Source organism: Aptenodytes forsteri, unplaced genomic scaffold (genome assembly GCF_000699145.1).
Source record: "Aptenodytes forsteri isolate BGI_AS27 unplaced genomic scaffold, ASM69914v1 Scaffold69, whole genome shotgun sequence".
Classification (NCBI taxonomy): Eukaryota; Metazoa; Chordata; class Aves; order Sphenisciformes; family Spheniscidae; genus Aptenodytes; species Aptenodytes forsteri.
In genome coordinates this window covers 2,208,193-2,229,475 of record NW_008795885.1, presented here as the reverse complement: position 1 = coordinate 2,229,475, position 21,283 = coordinate 2,208,193, and the positions used below count along the sequence as shown (strand labels likewise).

Here is a 21,283-nt window from a genome sequence, read left to right as displayed (position 1 = left end):
TTTTGCTGCTCCCCCCTCCTTACTTCACCAAGAATGGAGAATTCTATCATTTCATGGTCGCTAAGCCCAAGATGGCCTCCGACCACCACATCTCCCACCAGTCCTTCTCTGTTTGTAAACAGCAGGTCGAGCGAGGCACCTCCCCTGGTAGGCTCACTCACCAGCTGTGTCAGGAAGTTGTCTGCCACACACTCCAGGAACCTCCTAGGCTGTTTCCTCTCTGCCGTCTTGTATTTCCAGCAGACGTCCGGGAAGTTGAAGTCCCCCACAAGAACAAGGGCTAGCAATTGTGAGACTTCTGCCAGCCGCTTGTAGAATGCTTCATCTGCCTCTTCATCCTGGTTGGGTGGTCTATAACAGACTCCCAGCAGGATATCGCCTTGTTGGCCTTCCCCCTCATCCTTAGATGATACCTTAGAAGGTAAACATCATATTTGAGCAATGAAATGTGAAAATTATTTTCTAGAACTTTCTATGACTAATGTACAAAAAAGTCATAAATTATTTTGCATAATAATGCCTAAAACATTGTAGGATTTTTTATGAAAAATTTTTTACATTGTTTGATTCTGTAATGACTTGCAGAAACACATAATTGTTTATGAAACACATAAATGTATTTTGAATTGCACTCAAAGAGCTGAAAACATATGATTAAGACTAATACACTGCTTTGTGGGTAGATAGGTATGGTTGAACTGATAGAAGCAACTCAATTTTCTGTAATAACAGTAAAAGAATAATAGATTGTATTGCTATTTAAAGGTTTACCTAGAACATTTTGCACATTCATCAAGAATCTATAATATTTTTATTATTTCTAGTATCTGGTAGTAAAATCAGAGCAATATGTGGTAAATAGTTTTGTGGATGAGAAGACTACTAGAGGAATTTCAAAAATCAAGAACACAGCTCAGTTTTTACTTCCCTGAGAGTACAGGAAAGCATGAAAAGCTTTTCATGCAAATTGATAGCATCTTGGGTCCATGTCTCAGATATATGGTAGAATTTAATTCGGTTGGTTCTGAGAATTCAATAATTATAAGTGATGATGTCAGGATTCAGAACAGATTGCGTTTATTCCTTCTAACATAATACAACCTAACAGGACAGTGTGTCAAGCAGAAATGTAATATGGAGAAGACAGCTAATGATGCTTGAATTATTAGGGTTGAAGCTATTAAAAGTTGGGCTGCTCAGAAATTCTTCAGCTCCTCTACTATTGTTCCAGCACACCAGATTGCCAAAATGGAAAATTTTGTAAGGAACAAACATAGTTCGGGATTATTATATGGCTGTAGCTTGCTGGAATGAAATTTCTAACTGAAGAAAAGGAAGATAAATGATCAAAATTGAGTTGAGAAGCTCCAGAGAGTGATACCTGAAGCAGTGGTGGTTAGGCCAGTAATCTGAAATGTGAGAGGACAGCAGAGGTTCTACCTCCATTTGAGTAAACAAAATCTCCTGGAAGGTGTAACCCTCTTTTAGAATTAGAAAAATTAAGGAAAAAACCTCCCTCGGAAGGTCTTCAGTTCGTACCAGCAGAGCAGGGAAGTTTTTGAAGTGTCAGAGGACAGGGGAACTGTTTCCCCCTTAGGTCTAACTAGGAGTTACAGATGCATTTCAGCAAGTTCAAAGGCAGTTACTGTCTGGAATGAACAGCAATTGTCCCATGGTATCTTTGTTACATAGATATGACTGGAGCTGACAACTATTACAGCAAAACTTCTGCTTTGTTTTGAAAAAATGTAATTTGATTTGGTTTCATCTGCAATAACTTCAGATTTAATACAGCAATTTTAATATATTTTTACAGGTATTCTCATGAAACTTTTGGTTTGATGAAACAGGTATTGGACAAGAACATCATCGGTAGCCATCATCCTGAATTATTAAAGTAATGTTTTCCATCAGTGTTGTAGGCTGTTGAGCCTGCTTATTTAGTGAAATCAGATTTCATCTCTTTGCTCAGCAAAAAGGTTTTTTGCACATCAGCAGAAACTGTCTTGATCTCCAGGGGGTTTTTAGCTGTTATTACCAGTGAAGGTTTCCCAGAAGCCCAGCCACCAGGGTGCATTCAATTCTTGTACTGTCATTTATAGGTTCCCCTGTAGAAAAGAGATTGTGTTCATTTTATAAATCATCATTTTCTGTGCTGTCTCAGAAGCATTTCCCAGTACCCAGCTTGCATTACTCAAGAAAAGCAGTTTACTTCACCCCTGCTACCACTACCTGTTGCTGTGTCTGAGAGTATTTAATCAATTTCATATTTGTATATGGCATTCAATGCACTTCATAATTTTTATTTTTGCAACATTGCTAAAAACCTTATGGACTAATTAGAGGTAAAGGAGTCAGCTCATCTGCTGTTGTATAGATCAGAAGTTTAAACGTTGCAATAAAATTCTAGACATAACTCCACTGAAGACAATAGTAGCCAGGCAAATATTGAATATATCAAAGTATAAATAATGCAAACCTATTTTAGGTCACCTTTTTGGCTGAGATGGCATAGTTGTTGTCCTATTACTTATCCTATTTTGTTTCAGTGTTGTAAGGTTACACATCTCTCCCAGTAAACAATGACAAATGCAAAAACACATTTATACAACACCATTTCCCTAGCCTCTGTCTGTCTTGTGGATGGATTCCTCCCTCAACTTTTGCATTGCTTGTTTTGGAGAGGGTTTTTTTACTTCAAGCAAGATTTTTTTTTCTCCCCCTTCCCTGGTGGTCCTGTAAGTCCAACTTCTAGAGAGCCAAATGAACAGCGTACCTGTTTAAATTCTTACAAGATTTTCATTTTATGCAGAGCAGCAGGAGGAATGTTGTGCCTTTTCTGGTGCAGAGCTAAATTTCCCACCAGAACCATATGTCTGCAAAGCGGACCTTCTCTCTCCCTCAGTGGATCCCAAGGGAAATGAGCAAGAAATGTGGCAACTGCCTTCTTTCAGCTACAGGCAAGTATAGCAGGACATTTTTGTGACAACTACAGCACTAAAGACTGCACTTCACTTCCAGTCCAGTAAACCAAAGCTGCCAGGAGACTTTCAGCTGAGACATTGATACACAGCGTTGCTTCCTTCCTCACCAATAGCACCCTCCAGGCATATATATGACCTCCAGGCAGTTGCAGAAGTGGCTCAATTCATTGTTGTCTTGTAAAGGTATTTTGGAACCATGGAACCAAAGAAAGAACCAAGTGGAAATGCCAGAGGCATTTACTTGGAGGAGTACAGGGTTTCTCTGCTGACCAAATGCTGTTTTCAGTGTGGCAAGCACCTCTCTTTGGTTATCACTAAAACTGGGCCCTTACCAGAATGTTAGATGTAAATGCTAGACTTTATCGAAGCCTGAACCCTGCAGTTTTGCAATCATTGTGTATTGCACCAGTGTGAACCCTCAGTCTTAGCACTTGTGAGTGGTAAGAAAGGCATGGTCTTGATCCAACGTTCATAGCCTCACCCTCATTGGATACTTTGGGCAACACCATTTTCCCTCTAGCTGCCATGGCTATGTCTGCTGTGGTTTACTGTAATGTAAAATTCTCTGTGGTAACTTTAAGGTAGTCAGCTTTGGTCTGGTGGTTCTGATGATAACAGCAGAAAGTTCAGGGTGGGCTGCATCAGTAAAGAGAAGGACAGAGGACTGTGATTAGACTGCTAAAGGCATCTCAGCTGGTATAGTATATAATAAGTATATTGACACATAATCTTCAAAAACCACAGCAGGATCTGAAGGAGAAAAAAGGCAAAGTCAGGTCTAGTATTATGATGTGTACAATATAATTGGTTAATACAGACCTACCATCTTTATTTATTGTTATTTATATTCCTTTAGCACTTCAGGACTCTAACACCTGATCCTATTGATACCAATACTGTATAAAGTATACTACTATAAAGTACTACTATATAGTAGAAATATATAGTCCAAATTCCTGAACAGTTTACCATCTCCATATATCAAAGAGAGTGGGGAACGACAAGGCATTTTGTAGGATCAAAACAAGTAATCTTGGCACACCAGAACCTTAAGTACCTTCACTGGTTTTGCTAGGCTTTGTAGTAAGTAATATCCTAAAAAAGAAGGGGTGGAATTCGAAAGAAAACTATATATTAGATTTGTACGTGTTTCCAGGGAGCTTTTCCTAAGTTAAGAGATGATGCTAAGGATTTTGTCCGAAAGGGCTTATTAGAGTGCAAAACCATTGCTTCCATACTAATGAGGTGGGAGAGCCTGGAGTTATAAAATATTGCAACTGAGGGCAAATGTTTTGTATGTGATGCCATAGAGAAGGGAATAGATGGACACAGAGCAGAGTAATATAGAAAAAATGACAGGCAAAGAAAATAACCATTGCAGCAATCTCTGATACGACTAAGAAAGAGATCATTTGCTTTGTTAAAGCAGATGAAAGGAAGCTTGCAATAATTCGGAACTAAGTGCCAAGAGAAGAGAGTGTGCAGACAGATAGGGAAAGTTGCAGTTTATGGTGCCTAAAGGTCAAGTGAAAGATGACACCAAGTGATAGTTATTTTGTTCTGAAGGGTGTGTTTAAGCATTTTTTTCAGTTGCTAAATTTAAAGTATAACTTAAAATACAATGAATTTCACCTTTCTTCTCTTGCTGTTTTCAAATAGTGTGAGCTTGATGTCAAAAAGCCAATGCCTGTTGACATTTTATTTTTTCCCTCAACTTAGTCTGTTCTTCCATTCATTTTTCTAAGGAGCATCAGTTGTCATTTAAGCTTTTGTAACTGAGAAAATAATTAGCTTACTAGTGTTTAAGTACCTAAGTATATATGTGAGTCAAATACCCACATACACTTGTTTCTATCAGGGCAACTTACTTTGGATTCTAGGCTTCAAAGATGGTACTGAAGGAGGGCTTTCACGGACTATTGCTTACCTGCAAGAGCATTTGAACTTAAGGCATCATTCTTTGTCCTGAACAGGAGCAGCATGTTTAGAATTAGACATGAAGAATGTCCTAAAGTTGTTTGCAGATACATCAAAATGTTTTCGTACAGGACAGTCGCTAAACAGATTAACAGTCAACGCGAGTTCTGTCCAGTGCAAATGGCTGTAAACCTTATGCTTCAAGACTGTACTGCTCACAAATGCAAATTTTACATCACCATCAGAGATCTGTTGCCACTGTGCAGTCCAGTGTTTGTTGCTTTGCCCAACTGAAAGACTAAGGATATGTCATATGTTTGTTTTCAGACTTCTTGCTTTTACTGAAGACTAATATGCACCATTTCATATCAAGCAAGAAATACTGTGCATTCAGGATGAGGTTCATGTGCTTCATCTTCAGATCCTTGCAAAAAGAAAACAGGCATTGTTCAGCTTATGGGCAGAATCTTGGTCTTGTTGTTTTAGAGAAGCTCATTTTTAAATCTGGGATCTTTAAGGGCTTCTCTTGGTTTAGTAGATGATAAGTTTGTTCAGCCTGTACATGCTTTCTGGAAAATAGAAAAATTCAGGTAGATCAGCTTTTAAAACTGGTGGATGCTGGCAAACCCTTGATCATAGAGTACTTGAAATAAATCTAATTAATGGATGGTTAATCCTGTTATCACCTGTTTCCGTTAAATGGAACAAATGAGCAATAGAGTTGAACTTTAACTTTGGCTTGCCCAAGTTATTTACACCGTATGTGTTGTAATAATTTGTGTCCAGGTTTTTTAACAGCTGTGTCTAAACTGTCAATGCAGCTTGTAACTGTTTAATGCTTCATTTCATGTGAACACATACAAAACTTTCCTGCACAGAAAAATAATTCTGCAATTTTGAGAAACTGTGAAAACTGAATTGTCTGATTTTCAAATTTGCCTGAAATCACTGATAATTTGAATAGTCACCATGAATTAATTAACTTTTTTGGCCATTTTTCCCTTTCTTGTGAAGTAGTCTTAAGTCAGACCTTTTAGTGTTGATGTACATAGTTATGAACATTTACTAGCTAACACAAACTGATGCTTTTTAATACTTTGAAATCTGACATTTCCTTTTAATCTTTTACTTTAGCCACACCTTGAATGGACTGTTCAGTGGAGTAGAAGTTGGTGGCTTTCAGATATATATATCTCTAGCTAAAGCTGCAGTGGACTGATGAGGGAACGTTATGAATAGTCATTCTTTCATTCTCTTTTTCCTCAGATTTTGACATACTGGAAGTCCTAAGTGCCCTTAATATCAGGCTGCTTACCAAGCGAAAATACACTACAATAACTCTGTAATGCAAGAGACGGACAGGGGGCTGACTGAGGAGTGCAAATTCCGAATAGAATTCATTACTGCCTTGATACTTGAAAAGACATACATTCCTGCCTTAATTTCCTTTGTATGATATATAATTCCCCCGAAAGTTAAGCAAGAGCTTGAAGCAGTTTGATTTAGTTTATTTACTTCAAAACAGTATAAAAAGAATGATGTTGGAAATTATAAAATGCAGTAATCAAATATAAGACTTTTTAGAATTTTATTCTCAAAAGAGCCCTTCTTGCAGTTCAAATAATTATCGTAGTGCTTTTACTTAGCCTAAGTACTTTTAATAAAAAAGCAGCTGCTGCATTATGTAGTATTGATATAAGAAAAAAACCTGAGCATATAAACATGAATTCATTGAATTCATGTTACTAATTTTCATGTGAATCAGCATATTCAAAATCATGGCAAGTATAAGGCTTACAATGCTACCATTTTCAGTAACTGTATTGCCTCTATTTCATTTCTGCAGTTTGGAATAATTCTCACTTTATTAGTATTTTTAAGGACGTTGAGATCTTTATGGGAGCCATATAATAGTGCAGAGCACTGTAACATAAAATATTAATTAGCATCATGTACTTTAAGTGGAATTTCAATCTTATTTTCGTGAGCTGTTAGTTGTTTAAAGAATGAGCGTAACCTGTTTTCCTTCAAGGTACTACGAAACATAAACATGCAGATAATATAATCCTTCTTTTGCAGAAATGCTAAAAGAGCTCATTTGGTATCCTGAGATCCCATCATATCCCACAAAGCCAAGAGGGGTAACCTGAATCTAGAATACCTTGCCATTGCATTAAGCTGTTCTGGAGATAAGGAAGATAGCAGTGCATATACACCATAGAGGTGGTTGTCACAGCTTGTCAGTGACAATATTCTGCTGCGGCAGGCAGTGTCTTTCATGTGAGATACAAAGCTACTGTTTTTAACAGCGTTTGGCCCTTATAACTGCTGTACCGCTCTCAAAAAGCATGAGACTTAATTGCAAAGGGTGGAATCATTTCAACTCAAACCAAATTCCTTTTGTGTATCACCATTGCTGAAGCCTTTTTGGGGGGGGGCTGGGAAAGGGGGCCCTAATATTTCTCTCCCCTGGTAACTTGCTGTTACCAGGTAACAAAACAGCTGTTTTGTGCCACTTTGCCAGTGGTGTCTGTATTAATAATCTCATTCCATTTTAGCGTTCTTGCTGTAGCAGGCAGAACTCAAGTTATGTCATTAAATCAACATCTGGCCCCGGTTATCCTGACATACTGGGCCAAAAGATGTCTGCTTTTCTCTTCATGTTCTTGCTATTGTATGGGGTAATTTATTTATTTATTTGCCCACAGAGAAGTCTTCTGCATATTAGCACTTCGCTCCTGCCCTCCTTCACAGGAAGGAGACCAAAGGAGAGCTGTCTATTGTCTGAGGGGGCAGGGCATATGGTAGAGCATCTCCTGCCTAGTCCTCCTCTCAGAAGGCTCAGTGCATTACTGAAGTGCTCAGCCTTAAGCTGCATTGGCTGTCTTCTTCCTTTTTAACTCTTAGTGGGATCTGGAGAAGCAAAGGAACTTACAACTCCGTTTTGACTCATCTCATGGAGAGAGCAAGACTTCAAGTAAATTCCCATGAACTTCTATCGACACGGGGTTGGAGAACAGAGGGAGAGGGAATACAAAGCTAGAAAGCTTAGTATCAAGGACAGGAGAGAAGCAGGAAATGCAGCAAAATTACAAGGGACTCATTCAAGGGAATGTTGAGAGCTGTGGGGATAGAAGCTTTGATAGGTGAGAACTAATTGCAGAGAATTAGGTGTTTGTGAGCGTCATGTTTTAGCCCCAGTCGGCAACCAAGTACCACACAGCTGCTTGCTCACCCCCCACCCCCACCCCCTGGTGGGATCGGGGAGAGAATCAGAAGAGCAAAAGCAAGAAAACTTGTGGGTTGAGATAAGAACAGTTTAATACTTGAAATAATAATAATAGTTACAATTGTAATGAAAAGGAAAACAACAAAAGAGAGAGAGGAACAAAATCCAGGAAAAACAAAGTGATGCAGCCACTCACCACCCACCAGCTGATGCCCAGCCAGTCTCTGAGCAGTGATCACTGCCCCCCAGCCAACTTCCCCCAACTTATATACTGAGCATGACGTCGTATGGTATGGAATATCGTTTTGGCCAGTTTGGGTCAGTTGTTCTGTCTGTGCCCCCTCCCAGCTTTTTGCGCACCTCCTTGCTTGCAGAGTATGGGAAGCTGAAAAGTCCTTGACTAGTGTAAGCACTACTTAGCAACAACTAAAACATCAGTGTTATCAACATTATTGTCATCCTAAATCCAAAACACAGCACTGTACCAGCTACTAGGAAGAAAATTAATTCTATCCCAGCCGAAACCAGGACGGTAAGGAAGCAGATGGATTTCTTGGAACAATCTACGAGGGGAATGGAGAATTAATTAATTGGAGACTTTCAGAAAATTCATTGGGTATTCAATAAGTAAGCAGAGAGAGCAGATTCACTTTTTTGAGGACACTATGTGAATAAGGGTTTCCAATGAGTTAATTTATTTTGCCATCTCTATGTGTTTATTAATGGAATTTGTATTTTGGAAGCTAGATTCAGAGATTTCTTCTGGATTTTCTGGGGAGAGTAAGGCAATTATAGAGGTGGGGAATGGAGAGAGTAAATTAATGGGAAAAATACAGAAAGTGGAAGAAAGCTCTGTGAATGAAAATGTGGTAAGCTTCAGTGTGCAACAAGAGATTGCTTTATACTGGAAAGTAACTGACATAGGTGCAATAACAACGAGATTGGGGTGAACCTGCAAGTTAAACACAGCCTCGTATGATGATGTGATTTTCGTACTTTTTAAAAAAGAACCTGTAAAGATTTGTTAAAAAAAAAAAAGACTAAGGCAGCAGAAATTATTAATAGTGTAAAGTTAATGATACCTCTAGATGTGTATAATAGATGCTGCTTCTCATTACGTGGCTCATTTTAGCCTCCTTTCCTTTCCTCCCCCCCAAATAAAACATTTAAATTTACGATGCTGATAAAGGCACTGTCATTTCAAAGGGACAGGCACCTACTGGCTTTGGCCTGTTGTGAACATGCATGTCCATGTATAAACATGCATATGCATACATATACACAGCACAAATTAGAAAATTGATATTTTCTCCATCCAAGTTTTGAAGAAATGGTCTTGTGTATGTGTGCAATTTTAAATGGTAATAAGATAAGCAGAAATAATACAGGAAAAGGTTTTTGAAGGACTCAGAGAATGACAGGGAAGTATACTAAAGTGATTAAACACTAAATTTATGATTATTTTTAGGCCCTACAGAAAATCCTAGGAAACTTTTCTTTTTTGTATGCTAAATACTAATCTAATCTTATTTCCTCCTTAGCAATTGCTGTAACCTTGAGACAATTGTTAAGAACAGGGTATTCTGCATTTATTTACTAATATTCTGGGTTTTAAAAGTTGTTTTGATCACCCCCTTTGTTTATGCACTAGAAATAGGATGTATTCAAATTTTCAACCCCTGCAGGAAAAAAAGCAGAACTTTTAAATGATGCTGCTCACTAATTATTTTGATGCCTTGACAGTTTACCAGCCTGTAATTACTGACTTTTCCTATTACTCTGAACTGAAATAGCTGTAGCGTGTTCAGTATATTTACCGGGGATGAATCACCTGATGCCTGCCATACTTCTACAGCAAAGGAGAAACTTCCACTAAAAACTCTGCAAAATGCAGTAGTAACATCTTGGGGGTTTGTTTTATTGTTTTCAGGGTGCTGGGTGCACTGCACTGGTGGTAGCTGTGGTGGCAAGGAAGTTAGAACTTACCAAAGCTGAAAAACATGTGCATAATTTCATGATGGACACCCAGCTAACTAAAAGAGTAAGTCACACTTTATATTCACAACTGAAAAGGAAATGTGTGTTAATTTATTTCTGCATTTGTTTTAAATAGTCTCCTGCTCTGTTCTCCTACTCAACTTTTTCATGGGTGTGCTTTTGCACGGAGGAGGAATCAAATGCCTTGAGCTTTTCTCTGAATTGAGGGCAACTGCGAGTTCTCATCAGATTTTGAGGATTTGAATATTCTTCTATAGAGGGTCCTTGCAGCTGGAAGATAATTGGTATAACCAACAGTTAAATGCTGTGAAACTAAAGACTATTGTATTAAACTAAAAACTTTCATGCAGCATAGGAGAAGAATATATATTATGTAGCTAAAATAGCTGAAATGACTGATATATACAAGAATTTCAAGCTATGACGGACATTCTTAAGAAAGAGACATATTCATAGTTTGTGAGTGAGACAATCTTTCCAATTGCTTTGTGTACTCAACACAGGGTTTACTTAGCAGCACACAGTACCGAAGTGCCTTGAAAGATGTTTGTAGATAATAATATTTTTAGAAAAGATTAGTTTTACAAAACCTCTAGAAATCATTAGAATTCATAAAAAATATTTTAAAATTTTCCTTATGAAAATAATTTAAATTACAGTAACATCATGGAAAATGAAAGAATGCAGCAAACAAGGCAGTAGGAATCCTTTATTGAAATAAAACAGGTCAGTGTTGAGGGAACAAGAAAATGGGTAGGAGCTACACAGTCCTTTCAACTTGTTAAATCATTGTTACTGAGAAGAGCCAACATGGAGAGGAAGGTCCTTACGCTCACAACAGGAACTCAGCAGAGCTTGTCCTTTCTGATGGGTGGAGAGGGAGGTCAATGCCTGAGCTGGAAACCACGGCTCTGCTCCGGGCGGGAAGGAGGTTGGCTGCCTCAACACAGCTCTGTGCAGCGGTGCAGTGCTGCACTGCCACAGGTCCTCTGCTGCGGAGAGCCGTGTCATGTCTCTACACGCTGTGTTTCCAGGACACGTCAGCACACCGCTCTGGTTGTGCTGGCTCCCTCGTTTCTATGCCGGTGACCACTAACAGCCTGTATCTCCCCTAAGCAGTCACTGTGGGGAAAGACTAAGAATGAGTGGGGAGGCAGTTCTTATATAGGTATAAAGGGTGTCTGCCGAGGTGTCTATCTGAGCTTGTTGATTTACCCTCCTGTTATAGTCAGTTAAGGTCTTGTTGATACTAGACCTAGGGAGGTTTCCTCACAGCCTGAAGATAGCCATACCTTGTGGAAATGCAAGGACTAGGTAGAGATTATGAGGAGGTCTCTAAAATGTGATTGTGCTTCCACTGAAGTCAGGACCAAGGTTCTCCAACACTTCTACAGGTACAAGGTGGGGACCTCTTGCTGGGAAGAGCTACTGCATGGCATTCCTGCAATGCCTTTACCTAGACATTGACTTAGCTCTGATGCTGCCATGACTGGCATGATATAAAGTTAGAGGGAGAGAAAATAAAGATGAATAATAAGGACAGTTTTCCTTTGCAAGTAACCTAGTCATTCTGTCATTAATCAACATTGCATTGAAATTCTTTGTCTGTTGTTTTCAAGCATTCTTGAAAATCTTGGAGGGCCTTTAACATTTTACGGAAAGCCTCATTTAAAAAAAAATTCAAAGCACTTATAGAATAGAACACTGGCCACATTAATTGACAAGATATTGTTTCATCTCCTCAGAGAATGGTAAAAAAGAAACAAGAATAAAAATGTAAACAAAAACAGAAAAAAAGTATGTTCAAACAGGTCTGGACATTTAAGACACTGTTAAATTGCTAAGAGAATTAAGAGGTACTAACCATAGAACAAGAAAGAGAGAAATTTTATGATCCTATTAAATACATTTAGTTAATTACCATACAGATAATGCATTAATATTTCCTCACTGTAATTTATATTGCCATAAACACCAAACAGTGCTAAGTTTTTAAAGAGGGACAAATTACTCCCCAGTGCAAAGAGAGCTGGTCCCAATATCATGTTTGTAAGTAACACAGAAATTGCTCAGCAGTCCCCTTGGTCTAGTTATTGCTTTCTGCCCTCATTGCTGCAGCTTCTTGATGTACCCACTTCCCACAGTTAGGCAGGGTCTTAAGTGCTTTAGGAAGAGTTTATACCAGAAAAGAGAAAACATACATAATGCTACTTTTGTCAGCCTGGTGTTTTTCTTTTATTAAACAGGTGAAAAATGCAGCGGCCAATGTACTCAGGGAAACATGGTTAATTTATAAAAACACAAAGCTGGTTAAAAAGATAGACCATGCGAAAGTAAGGAAACATCAACGCAAATTCTTGCAAGCTATTCATCAGTAAGTACTATTTTGCTTTGGTTTTCCTCTCCAGGTGTTTTCTCTCTTAGTTTCCCTCTCCGTCATAGTCACTCTTAATCCCCATGTCCCATCCTGCCCCCTCCCTTCTCTCCCCCCCCCCTTTTTTTCTCTCTTAGTTTCCCTCTCCGTCATAGTCACTCTTAATCCCCATGTCCCATCCTGCCCCCTCCCTTCTCTCCCCTCCCCCCCCTTTCTTCCCCCTTCTTAGAACATTGCTCTTGAGGTTGATTTTTCTCTAAGAGTAAGACAAAGATAAGGTTTTACTGTACTACCTGTTCACAAAAAAATAAAAAAGTATGCTGGCTGTGTATGTCCAATATGGGGTAAATCAAACTTGTTTATATATTTTTTAGAAGTTTCCCAGGCTTCTTGAATTATCTAACACTTTTTTTGTCTTTTGCCACTGAGACTATCCTTTGTTGTTATATATTTGCTTACAGGTAGTAAGATACAAGCTACAATAGACAGAAGAAAACGGAAAAAGTTTCATTTGTAGTAGATGTTTTAATAATTTAAAATCAGAATGATGTGATAGAAGAGAGCCTATGAGTATGTATGTGGTATTTAATGAAAAGAATATGCATCAAGTGTCATTGTACAGCCCAACAGCAATTAGTTGCCTCTTTCCAACATATGTTCTCAGCATGTAAAATCAAATGTTGGTATGTCAGCTATGACCCTTGACATCCGTTCTAGAAAATGGGATTATATGCCAGCAGTCATTGTGTGACCTTTGAACACCTCTGGCATGATTCAGATGAGTTATTCCCCTCTCCTGAAATCTTAAGGGGTTGAAAAGAAGCCTGAGAACTGTAACTAGTAGTAGGATTAAGCTGAATTATGGTATTGCCAGACTATAAGTATTTATCTAAAATTCATAATACATATTTGTCATAAAGCACATCAAAATCAGCAGAATTGCACAATGGCTCAGTTACTCTTCCTTGGAATACATGGGAGAAAAAGAGAGACTTTTGTCCCCAAGAACCACAGATTCTTCTTAAGAAGTGGCAGGACCCATGCCACTATTTGTCTGCTCTATTCGATGTCCCAATCCAGCCTGAGGCAGCCATTTGTACAGCCTACAAAATTAGTTTCCATGAGATATTGGGGAGATGAGATAAATTAAGTAAGTTTAATTTCAAACTGATGTTTTGATAACTTTTGAGTGTGGGTCTGTGTCTGAGCCAACCTGTGAGGAGATGTGAGGGAAGCATCCATCATGAAAAGAACACCTATGTGTCATATTGCAGGAAAGACAGGAAGGAAAGGCCACGTTATCATATTTCCTATTAAATTTAGGCTAACAGTCATTGTTTCTCTGTTTCATAGCAATGTTTTAAAGCAATGGGTAGCTAAGTTTAAGATATGAGTATTCTATAAACCTTGATTACTATATTATATTTAGCAGGTTTGCAGGATTAAATGTTACTGTGCTATTGCAGAAATACTTGAAGGAATAAAAAGATGACAAAAGTTGAGGCATTTTTATGTGGATATAAAAAGTCTATTTTCCCAGTTTGGTCATCCTGCTTAGCTTAAACGATTGGGAGGCGGAGAGGAGTGGCAGGGGTTCTGGGATAGAGTATGGCATGTCCTGTGCATCCTTTGCTGGACTTGAATCCTTGATTGCAAAGGTTATTCCTTAACATTTTAACTTTGCTATTTATTTTGTCTGTGTGTGTGTGTGTGTGTCTGTGTGTGTGTGCACACACATGTTCAGAGAAGAATCTAAAAAGCACATCAGGCTCGATCTTCAGCTTTATATATCATTCAAGCCCAGAAGAGCTTCACAGGATGTAAAGTGTTGTTCTGCACCTGCCTTAAAAATTCATTAATCAGGTGGGGTGAAGAAGGTGGCAGCAGTAATTTTTTCCTAGCTGTGCCAGCCAAACTTTGAACAGCTATGTTAATGATGCATTTCCCTCTGTCCTTTAGGGCTTTGCATCCCATTCCCAAAACTTTTGTATTTAAGCAAAAAAAAAAAACCAAAAGGATAATTTTCTCAATATGCTGAACAATGTGCCGTGGATGAAAACATTGATCTAGCAGTTTGCTTTCTTCCAGCTGTAGCAGAGTAGAAGGGTGCAAATTATTTTTTCTCCCTTTGCATCTTTGAACTTTTCTCAAGTGACTCATGGTAGTATATGGTTCTTTTCCATCTTTCTGGATTCTTAGGTTTTTATTGGTCCTCCTCCTTCACCTTCCCAGCCATTTCACTGGAGACAGAAATAAAAGCAGTGAAGTTTCTGGGCCAGTTTTATACAAGAAACCAGAGCAGATCATGATAACAGTCTCAAACTCACAGTCACAGCTCTAAAACTGCCTTCAGCTGGTCTGGGTCTTTTTTGCTTCTCATGCACACTAAATAAGATGAAGGTGAAATCATCACTCTAAATTATACTATTAAAAGGCATTTTATGTATTGTATGAATAAGAAAATCTACAGATGATAGTTAATGGGATGGCTTGAAGCTATTGCAGGTTCCTTTATCATGAGTGCAAGTGAGTTAGACTCCACCTCAGGCAGTTACTGATTGAAAGAAGTAGCAACTCCCTAGGACTTCCCACCTGCTGAATCGAGCCCACTGTGCTCATTTGGTTGTTTTAGTATATTTTACAGTTTGTTTTCTTTTGTTTTGTCTTTTTATTTCAACAAAATGAAAATAGAGCTCGGAAGTAAGTTGTATAAGCTGTTCCTTTCTAAATTTGCAGAATTTACCACTGTCTGCATGCAAAAAATAGAGTCTTTATTTGTGAACTTCAGTGGTCTGATTGCTGCCATGGAAACGCAATCCAGAATCATGATCTTTTGCTGTGATAAGTGAAGTTCATAAAATCAAGATGTTTCATATTTTCTCTTAATGAATTTAGGAACAAAAGTCTGACAGTTTTCTTTAAATCCGGCTGCTGCAGCTAAAGACTTGCCATTACCTAGAGATACATTTTTACAGTCTCTGATAGGTATTGGATTGGTTACCATGAGGAATTATCATGTTGGTGTCAGCTGGTACTTGTATTGCTACAGTAACAATGGATTTCTTGGAATTTTAAAATTAAAATACTAACCGGCAAACAGATGAGTCAATCAATCTTAAGAAAACCAGAAAACACATATTCTGCAAATTATTTGAGATGCTCACCAAAACACTAGGGTTATCATTCTCCAGTCAAATCATTACATGCTTACCTTTGACTAATTAATCTGTTCTGAGACTGTAATGATAAAACTCCATACCTTGGAGACTCCTCCATATTTTTTGCTTTAGAATAGCTCCAGCTCATAGCCTCTGAAAGCACCATTCCTACAGTCTCCATGTTGTGCTCTGAAGGAAGCCTCCAGGGGAAGAACATATGACATTCCAGTAACAAGCCACTGGAATGTCAATTTTATGTGAACAGTTGATTTCTACCTTAACAGAGTTATTTCCATGTGCTTTAAAAGAGATTTCACTCTCCACAACTTATTTTCTCATGGCGGTTAGCCTAGATAAGGGAAATGATCGGTAACTGAAGATATGAACAGAAACTTTCTGATTTTGGAATATCTCCAAGAAAGCTTTCTTTTAACTAGCTTTCTAAGTAACACCATCACTAAGAAATGGGCAGAGTATGCATTAGCAACCCACCTGCCACAAAATGCTGCCAAACACATTTCATTTGACAGCTAACCAAATTATTACTTGGTTGGCCCTTGACATACTAGACGACTGCATGATATCTTATCACACATTGTTTATAAATTGATATGTTGTTTTTGAAAAACGCTATTTCCTGCTTAGAACAGCCACCAGAAAAGTCATTGAATGTCCAAGTACTTCTCTGTTGGGAAATGTTGAACAAATGACTCGTACTTAAGGGAGAAATGGCTTATTTGTGAAAATCACACCTACAAACCACTCCTCTAGTAGTTATTCTGAAAAACATGGACTTTGTTTCAGGGAACACATAAGAAAGGTCATGTATATATCTTTCAAAGAATGTGCATAACTAATAACAATGCACATAGGTAGGCATCAAAGAGAAAAAATAGACCCTTGCTGCTTCTTTCATTGTTTTTCAATGCTGTAGTTTAAATAGCGCGTTGAAAAGGAATAGTCTAATGTAAGTTTAAAATGTAATCATATTTAGATTCACATATTATGTCAGAAAATCAAATGTATTGGCAAGTATATTGGTTATTTAGCTGCTGGTAGATGGAAGTTCTGCTTACAGTAATGAGAAACTCACTTATCACTGTATTTCCATCAGGTTCAAACACCTGCTAACCCAATCCATTTCCGACAGAACAGGGCTAATACCTGTATCTAGTCATGTAGGCATGGGAAGATTCTTAATTGCTACAACATTAATGATAAAAAACAGTTGTTCTATGTTTCTTCCTATATCTACTTGTCACGATACTGAGGCTTTGAGGAATGTTTTGGCTTTCTTTCATATAGTCTGGATAAATTGTTATCTCCCTTTTTTAATTCAAATTTGACCTTGGCAAATGGTATTCTCAAGGACATCACATTTCCTTGCTCTTTCCTTTCTTGCGGTGTTGAAGAAGCATGCTTCTCATTGTAGCAGGCACATGACTGATTCTGACTTTACACAAAGTACTCAAGGCATTGTCCATGCAGTTATTTGCTCTTCTAAGTTTTGTGCATGCTTTTTAGAAATCCTAATATGACCACATAAACAAAAAAAACTGACTTAAAATTCCACTTTTTAGATTAAGAAGTGTAAAAATGGAACAAAGGAAACTGAATGATCAAGCCAACACTTTGGTGGACCTGGCAAAGGTTAGTAGGCAATTACTGTTCTTTTAACATTCATCGTTTCAAAATGAAGAGTTTGTAAGTGAAAATGTTATGCGTTATACATGCAAATATTGTTAACAAGTTTGTTATTTGTAGGAAATTAAAATATGTGTGTGTTTTGTGGTAACACCTACTGAATGAAACATCTTGTTTATCGCTCTGACTAAAGTTTGAATGCACCATATTTTATTTTTTTTTTGTACATTTGGAAAAAGATTTCACAATTGAGAAGCTGATCCTGAGAGCTCCTGAAGTGACTGCAGTGGTCATGGTAAATGCTGAACTGTGAGTGGGCCGTAGTAGTGTAGTGCTGCTTAGTAAAGAGATTTCCTGTCTGGTGATAGTGACTGTGCCGTGAGGGACCATAGTACACAGGCTTTCACGCAGACTGGAATTAGAGGTTCTGGTTTTCTATTCATGTTGTCTTATGTAGCAGTGACTTTGGACAAGTAAATTTAGGTCTGCATTTGTTTAAGTTTTTATAATGAATAATAGCTGCCTACTTTGCCAATATAAGGCTTTATTAATCCTTTTTCAGCCATTTGAGATGAGGTAAAAGAGGCTATTCAGTTGCAAACTGCCTGTCTATTGTTGTTGGGATTTTTCATTAATATAAACTAATAACTAGAGAGTTAGAGGGCTGAGCTGATAGCATTCCAGGTTTCACATTAGACCTCAGTATTTAACAGTTACTTTGATCTTAATTTGAGGCTACGTTAGAAGCATTAACGGGCTCTTCCTAAGGATTTCTTGTACACCTCTTCATGTACCTCAAAACCCTCCTCAATTTAAAATGCAGCAAAGCAAAGATTAAACTCCTCCTTGTTCATTCCCCTTTTGCTTTAGAGAACCACCTGACAACTTCAGTTGCTGAAAAAAATACATTTCAGTGTAAAGCTTCTGGCAACTGATGAGGACTTTTCAGATACTATTTAATGTAGACTACTTTGCTTTCAAGGATTATGCTAGCACCTTGAAACAGGACGCAGAGAAATGGGTTATCGACAGTCATCTGATACTGAAGTGTTTTACACTTCAGGCGGTCAGTCATTCAATTAATTTTCATTCCCTTTGGATGGTTTATAAACTTCAATCAGTTTGTCTACTGAATTACATCCAGTTTTGACTCTAGTTTAAGTCTAATCTGAAGTCTCAGTCTATCAGAGGGAGAAATTTGGTCATTATTTTTAACCAGTTCCAAGTCTTTATGAAATAACACATTTCAATTACATTTTTACTGACCACTATGGCATTTTAAAGTACACCCTATATACCTGCTGTAACCAAACACTGTTTTGTAGAGGGCAGATAGATTGGGGAACGCAGAAGTAGAGAAGCATACAATTGAGTTCTTACTCCTTGCACTACATTTCAAAAATAATCCAGTCAACTGCTTTTACTAGAGCCAGTTCAAGAAAACCTGATCAGTTTAAGGAGAAAGCAAGTGAACAACATTTGTGTTCTGCTTAGAAGAATGAGGGTGTTTAAAACCAGAGGAAATACAGAAGAGTCAAGGATGGATCACGGCTTTGGAGCCTTCGGTCTCCTGGTGGCTTACACAGCTGACTGTTCACAAAGCTTAGCATGGTCCATTTCTAAGCACCTGAACTTCCAAAAAATGTCTGGTCTTTTGTCTAATTCATTTAGACCTTGACATCTACTCAAAATATATTACATTTCTGCTCAACAAATTTAGTAGAAAGTTTATTCTGAATCTACAAGGAAAATTATTTCACAAGAGTAGATATTGTTATAATATTCATATCCTTTTTTTTTTTGTGAAGTGCAAAAGCATTTACAAACCCCTGTAGAGTTGTGCTGCTTGTTACGATATTTGTAAGGTCTCTCTAAACCTTTGTTTAAATCCTTCTACTTTCAGACTCAAAACATCATGTATGACATGATTTCTGACTTAAATGAAAGAAGCGAAGATTTTGAGAAGAGAATTGTTACTCTGGAAACTAAACTGGAAACTTTAATTGGTAGCATTCAAGCTCTCCCTGGACTGATTAGCCAGACAATCAGCCAGCAACAGAGGGATTTCCTCGAGGCTCAGATACAAAATTATGATAAGCATGTTGCCTACAGTGCTGAACGATCACGATCTTTGTCAAGAAGAAGGAGATCATCCTCCACAGCACCACCAACTTCATCAGAGAGTAGCTAGAAGAGAATAAGTTAACCACAAAATAAAGACTTTTTGCCATCATATGGTCAATATTTTAGCTTTTATTGTAAAGCCCTATGGTTCTAACCAGTGTTATCTGGGTTCTGATGTCAGAATCCTGGAAACCTGAACACGTTTTAGGCCAAAATGAGTGAAAACTCTTCTTTTTTCCCCCCTCCTCCTCTCAGATGCACAGTGAATGCACCTATTATTGCTATATTAGGTTGTTCCTCCTGTAATTTCATTAACTTTTTATTCATGCACTTCAAACAAACTTTACTACTACAGTATATAATATAATAAAAAGGTTAATTTCTGCACATAGTTGCTTGGTTACTTGGACTTAACAACTAAAAAAAAGCTTACAATCAAAAGGCCTAATGATAAACTTTTAAGAAACAAAATTGAAGCTTAATAATTATCTCTCAATATGAAAACTAATTCTCTAAACTTTGCTTGCAGTGGAGGGGGAAAAAAAACCAATGTTCATCTAACGGTGTGCTGTATATGTATAGTCATTTTAAAAGGTCACTGACAGCTTCGATTTCTGAAGTGATTAATTAAAAATATAGTTTATCCTAGAAAATAAGTTATGAAGTATGCTATGGGTTTTTTAAATCTTCCTAGGGCTTTTGTTTAACGTGCATTCGTACACACACACATAGATAATATATATACATATATACTTATGTATATAAAATTATTTATGCAATGCCCATGGCACAGATCTTTTAAACTGACTATTTGTAAAGCTACTGGCATGCAAAAAGCACAGGTAAAGTCCTGTTCATTTATTCAGAGTCTCACAGTTATGCCGGGTAAGTATGTCCAGACGGAAGCATCACTTTCAAGCTAGAAGTCTCCCATTAATGCTATTTGGGTTTTGAAAGTGTTAGGTTGCTGCTTTCTCCGCTCCCTTTTTTTGTGTTTAACGTTTCTGGAGTGAATGACTGACACACAGAGTTATAGTATACACAATTGCGTGATGGCAGCACAGTGTTCTGTATACATTACGTTTGTGTAATCCCCATGGTTTCTGCTATGCAGTCAAGCTTAGCAAGACTCTTCTAGCAGTATTTCCAAAAACTGCTGTAAAAATACCTGCTGTAGACTTGAGTTATGGCAGTGGGGTATCTGTGGTACTTTACTTTCATGCACAAATAATAAGGTCTCCTGCTTTCTTAAAAAAAACCCACAAAGCATAGTGTACACGTTTGTGAAAAAGTTCTGGCTGACTTTTCTCCTGGTTTATATTCCAGAGTAGGAAAACTAGGTAAGCTTAAATGCTCAGCACATGCAACTTGCATTCACAATTCCTAATGAGAAACAGGAAATTATTTGACTTTATGAACTATTTTATAGTACTTGCTATTTATGAAATATACTAGTCCCATCCCGTCCCCAATTTACAGACAAGGGTGACACTATAACTAAGTATAACAAGTAGGCATGGCTGACTGTTTCCAAGGAATACTACGTCTGCCTAGAAGTAACTAACGTGCACATTAAAGGAAATGCCGATTGCTCCATGAGACATTGTGAGTTCTGGTCAGTAGCGACAGGCAGGGAAGATAGTAATGCAGAAAGTCAGGGCAGAGCCGTGCTGGACAAGACAGAAGAGCTGTTCTCCCCAGCACCCGAAATGCCCCAAACCAGATGCATAATCTGAAAAACAGCAGATACTTTAGGCCTATTTAAAATAAAGGGTCTGCCTTTTTTGGGGATACAAACTATATAACTGCTGAATATGTTACATGCAAAGGCATTGCTTGTTTATGAAAAGGTCAA

The 21,283-nt window shown here is 37.9% G+C and overlaps 1 protein-coding gene across 3 annotated transcripts in view; it reads left to right on the top strand.

The window, feature by feature from the left end:
- The window catches only part of KCNN2 (potassium calcium-activated channel subfamily N member 2), a 78,909-nt gene extending 59,373 nt beyond the window's left edge, over nt 1-19,536 (top strand). The window contains exons 3-6 of one of the 3 annotated variants that reach the window (XM_009284172.2): nt 10,061-10,171; nt 12,375-12,502; nt 17,241-17,310; nt 19,208-19,536. In XM_009284172.2, coding sequence (XP_009282447.1) covers nt 10,061-10,171; nt 12,375-12,502; nt 17,241-17,310; nt 19,208-19,495 — 597 coding nt within the window. In that variant the 3' untranslated portion in view covers nt 19,496-19,536. Of the gene's footprint in view, nt 1-10,060; nt 10,172-12,374; nt 12,503-17,240; nt 17,311-17,543; nt 17,662-19,207 lie in introns of those variants that run through there. The other 2 variants (XM_019473370.1, XM_019473369.1) reach the window with 2 other exon arrangements.
- Nucleotides 19,537-21,283: the final 1,747 nt, after the last annotated feature.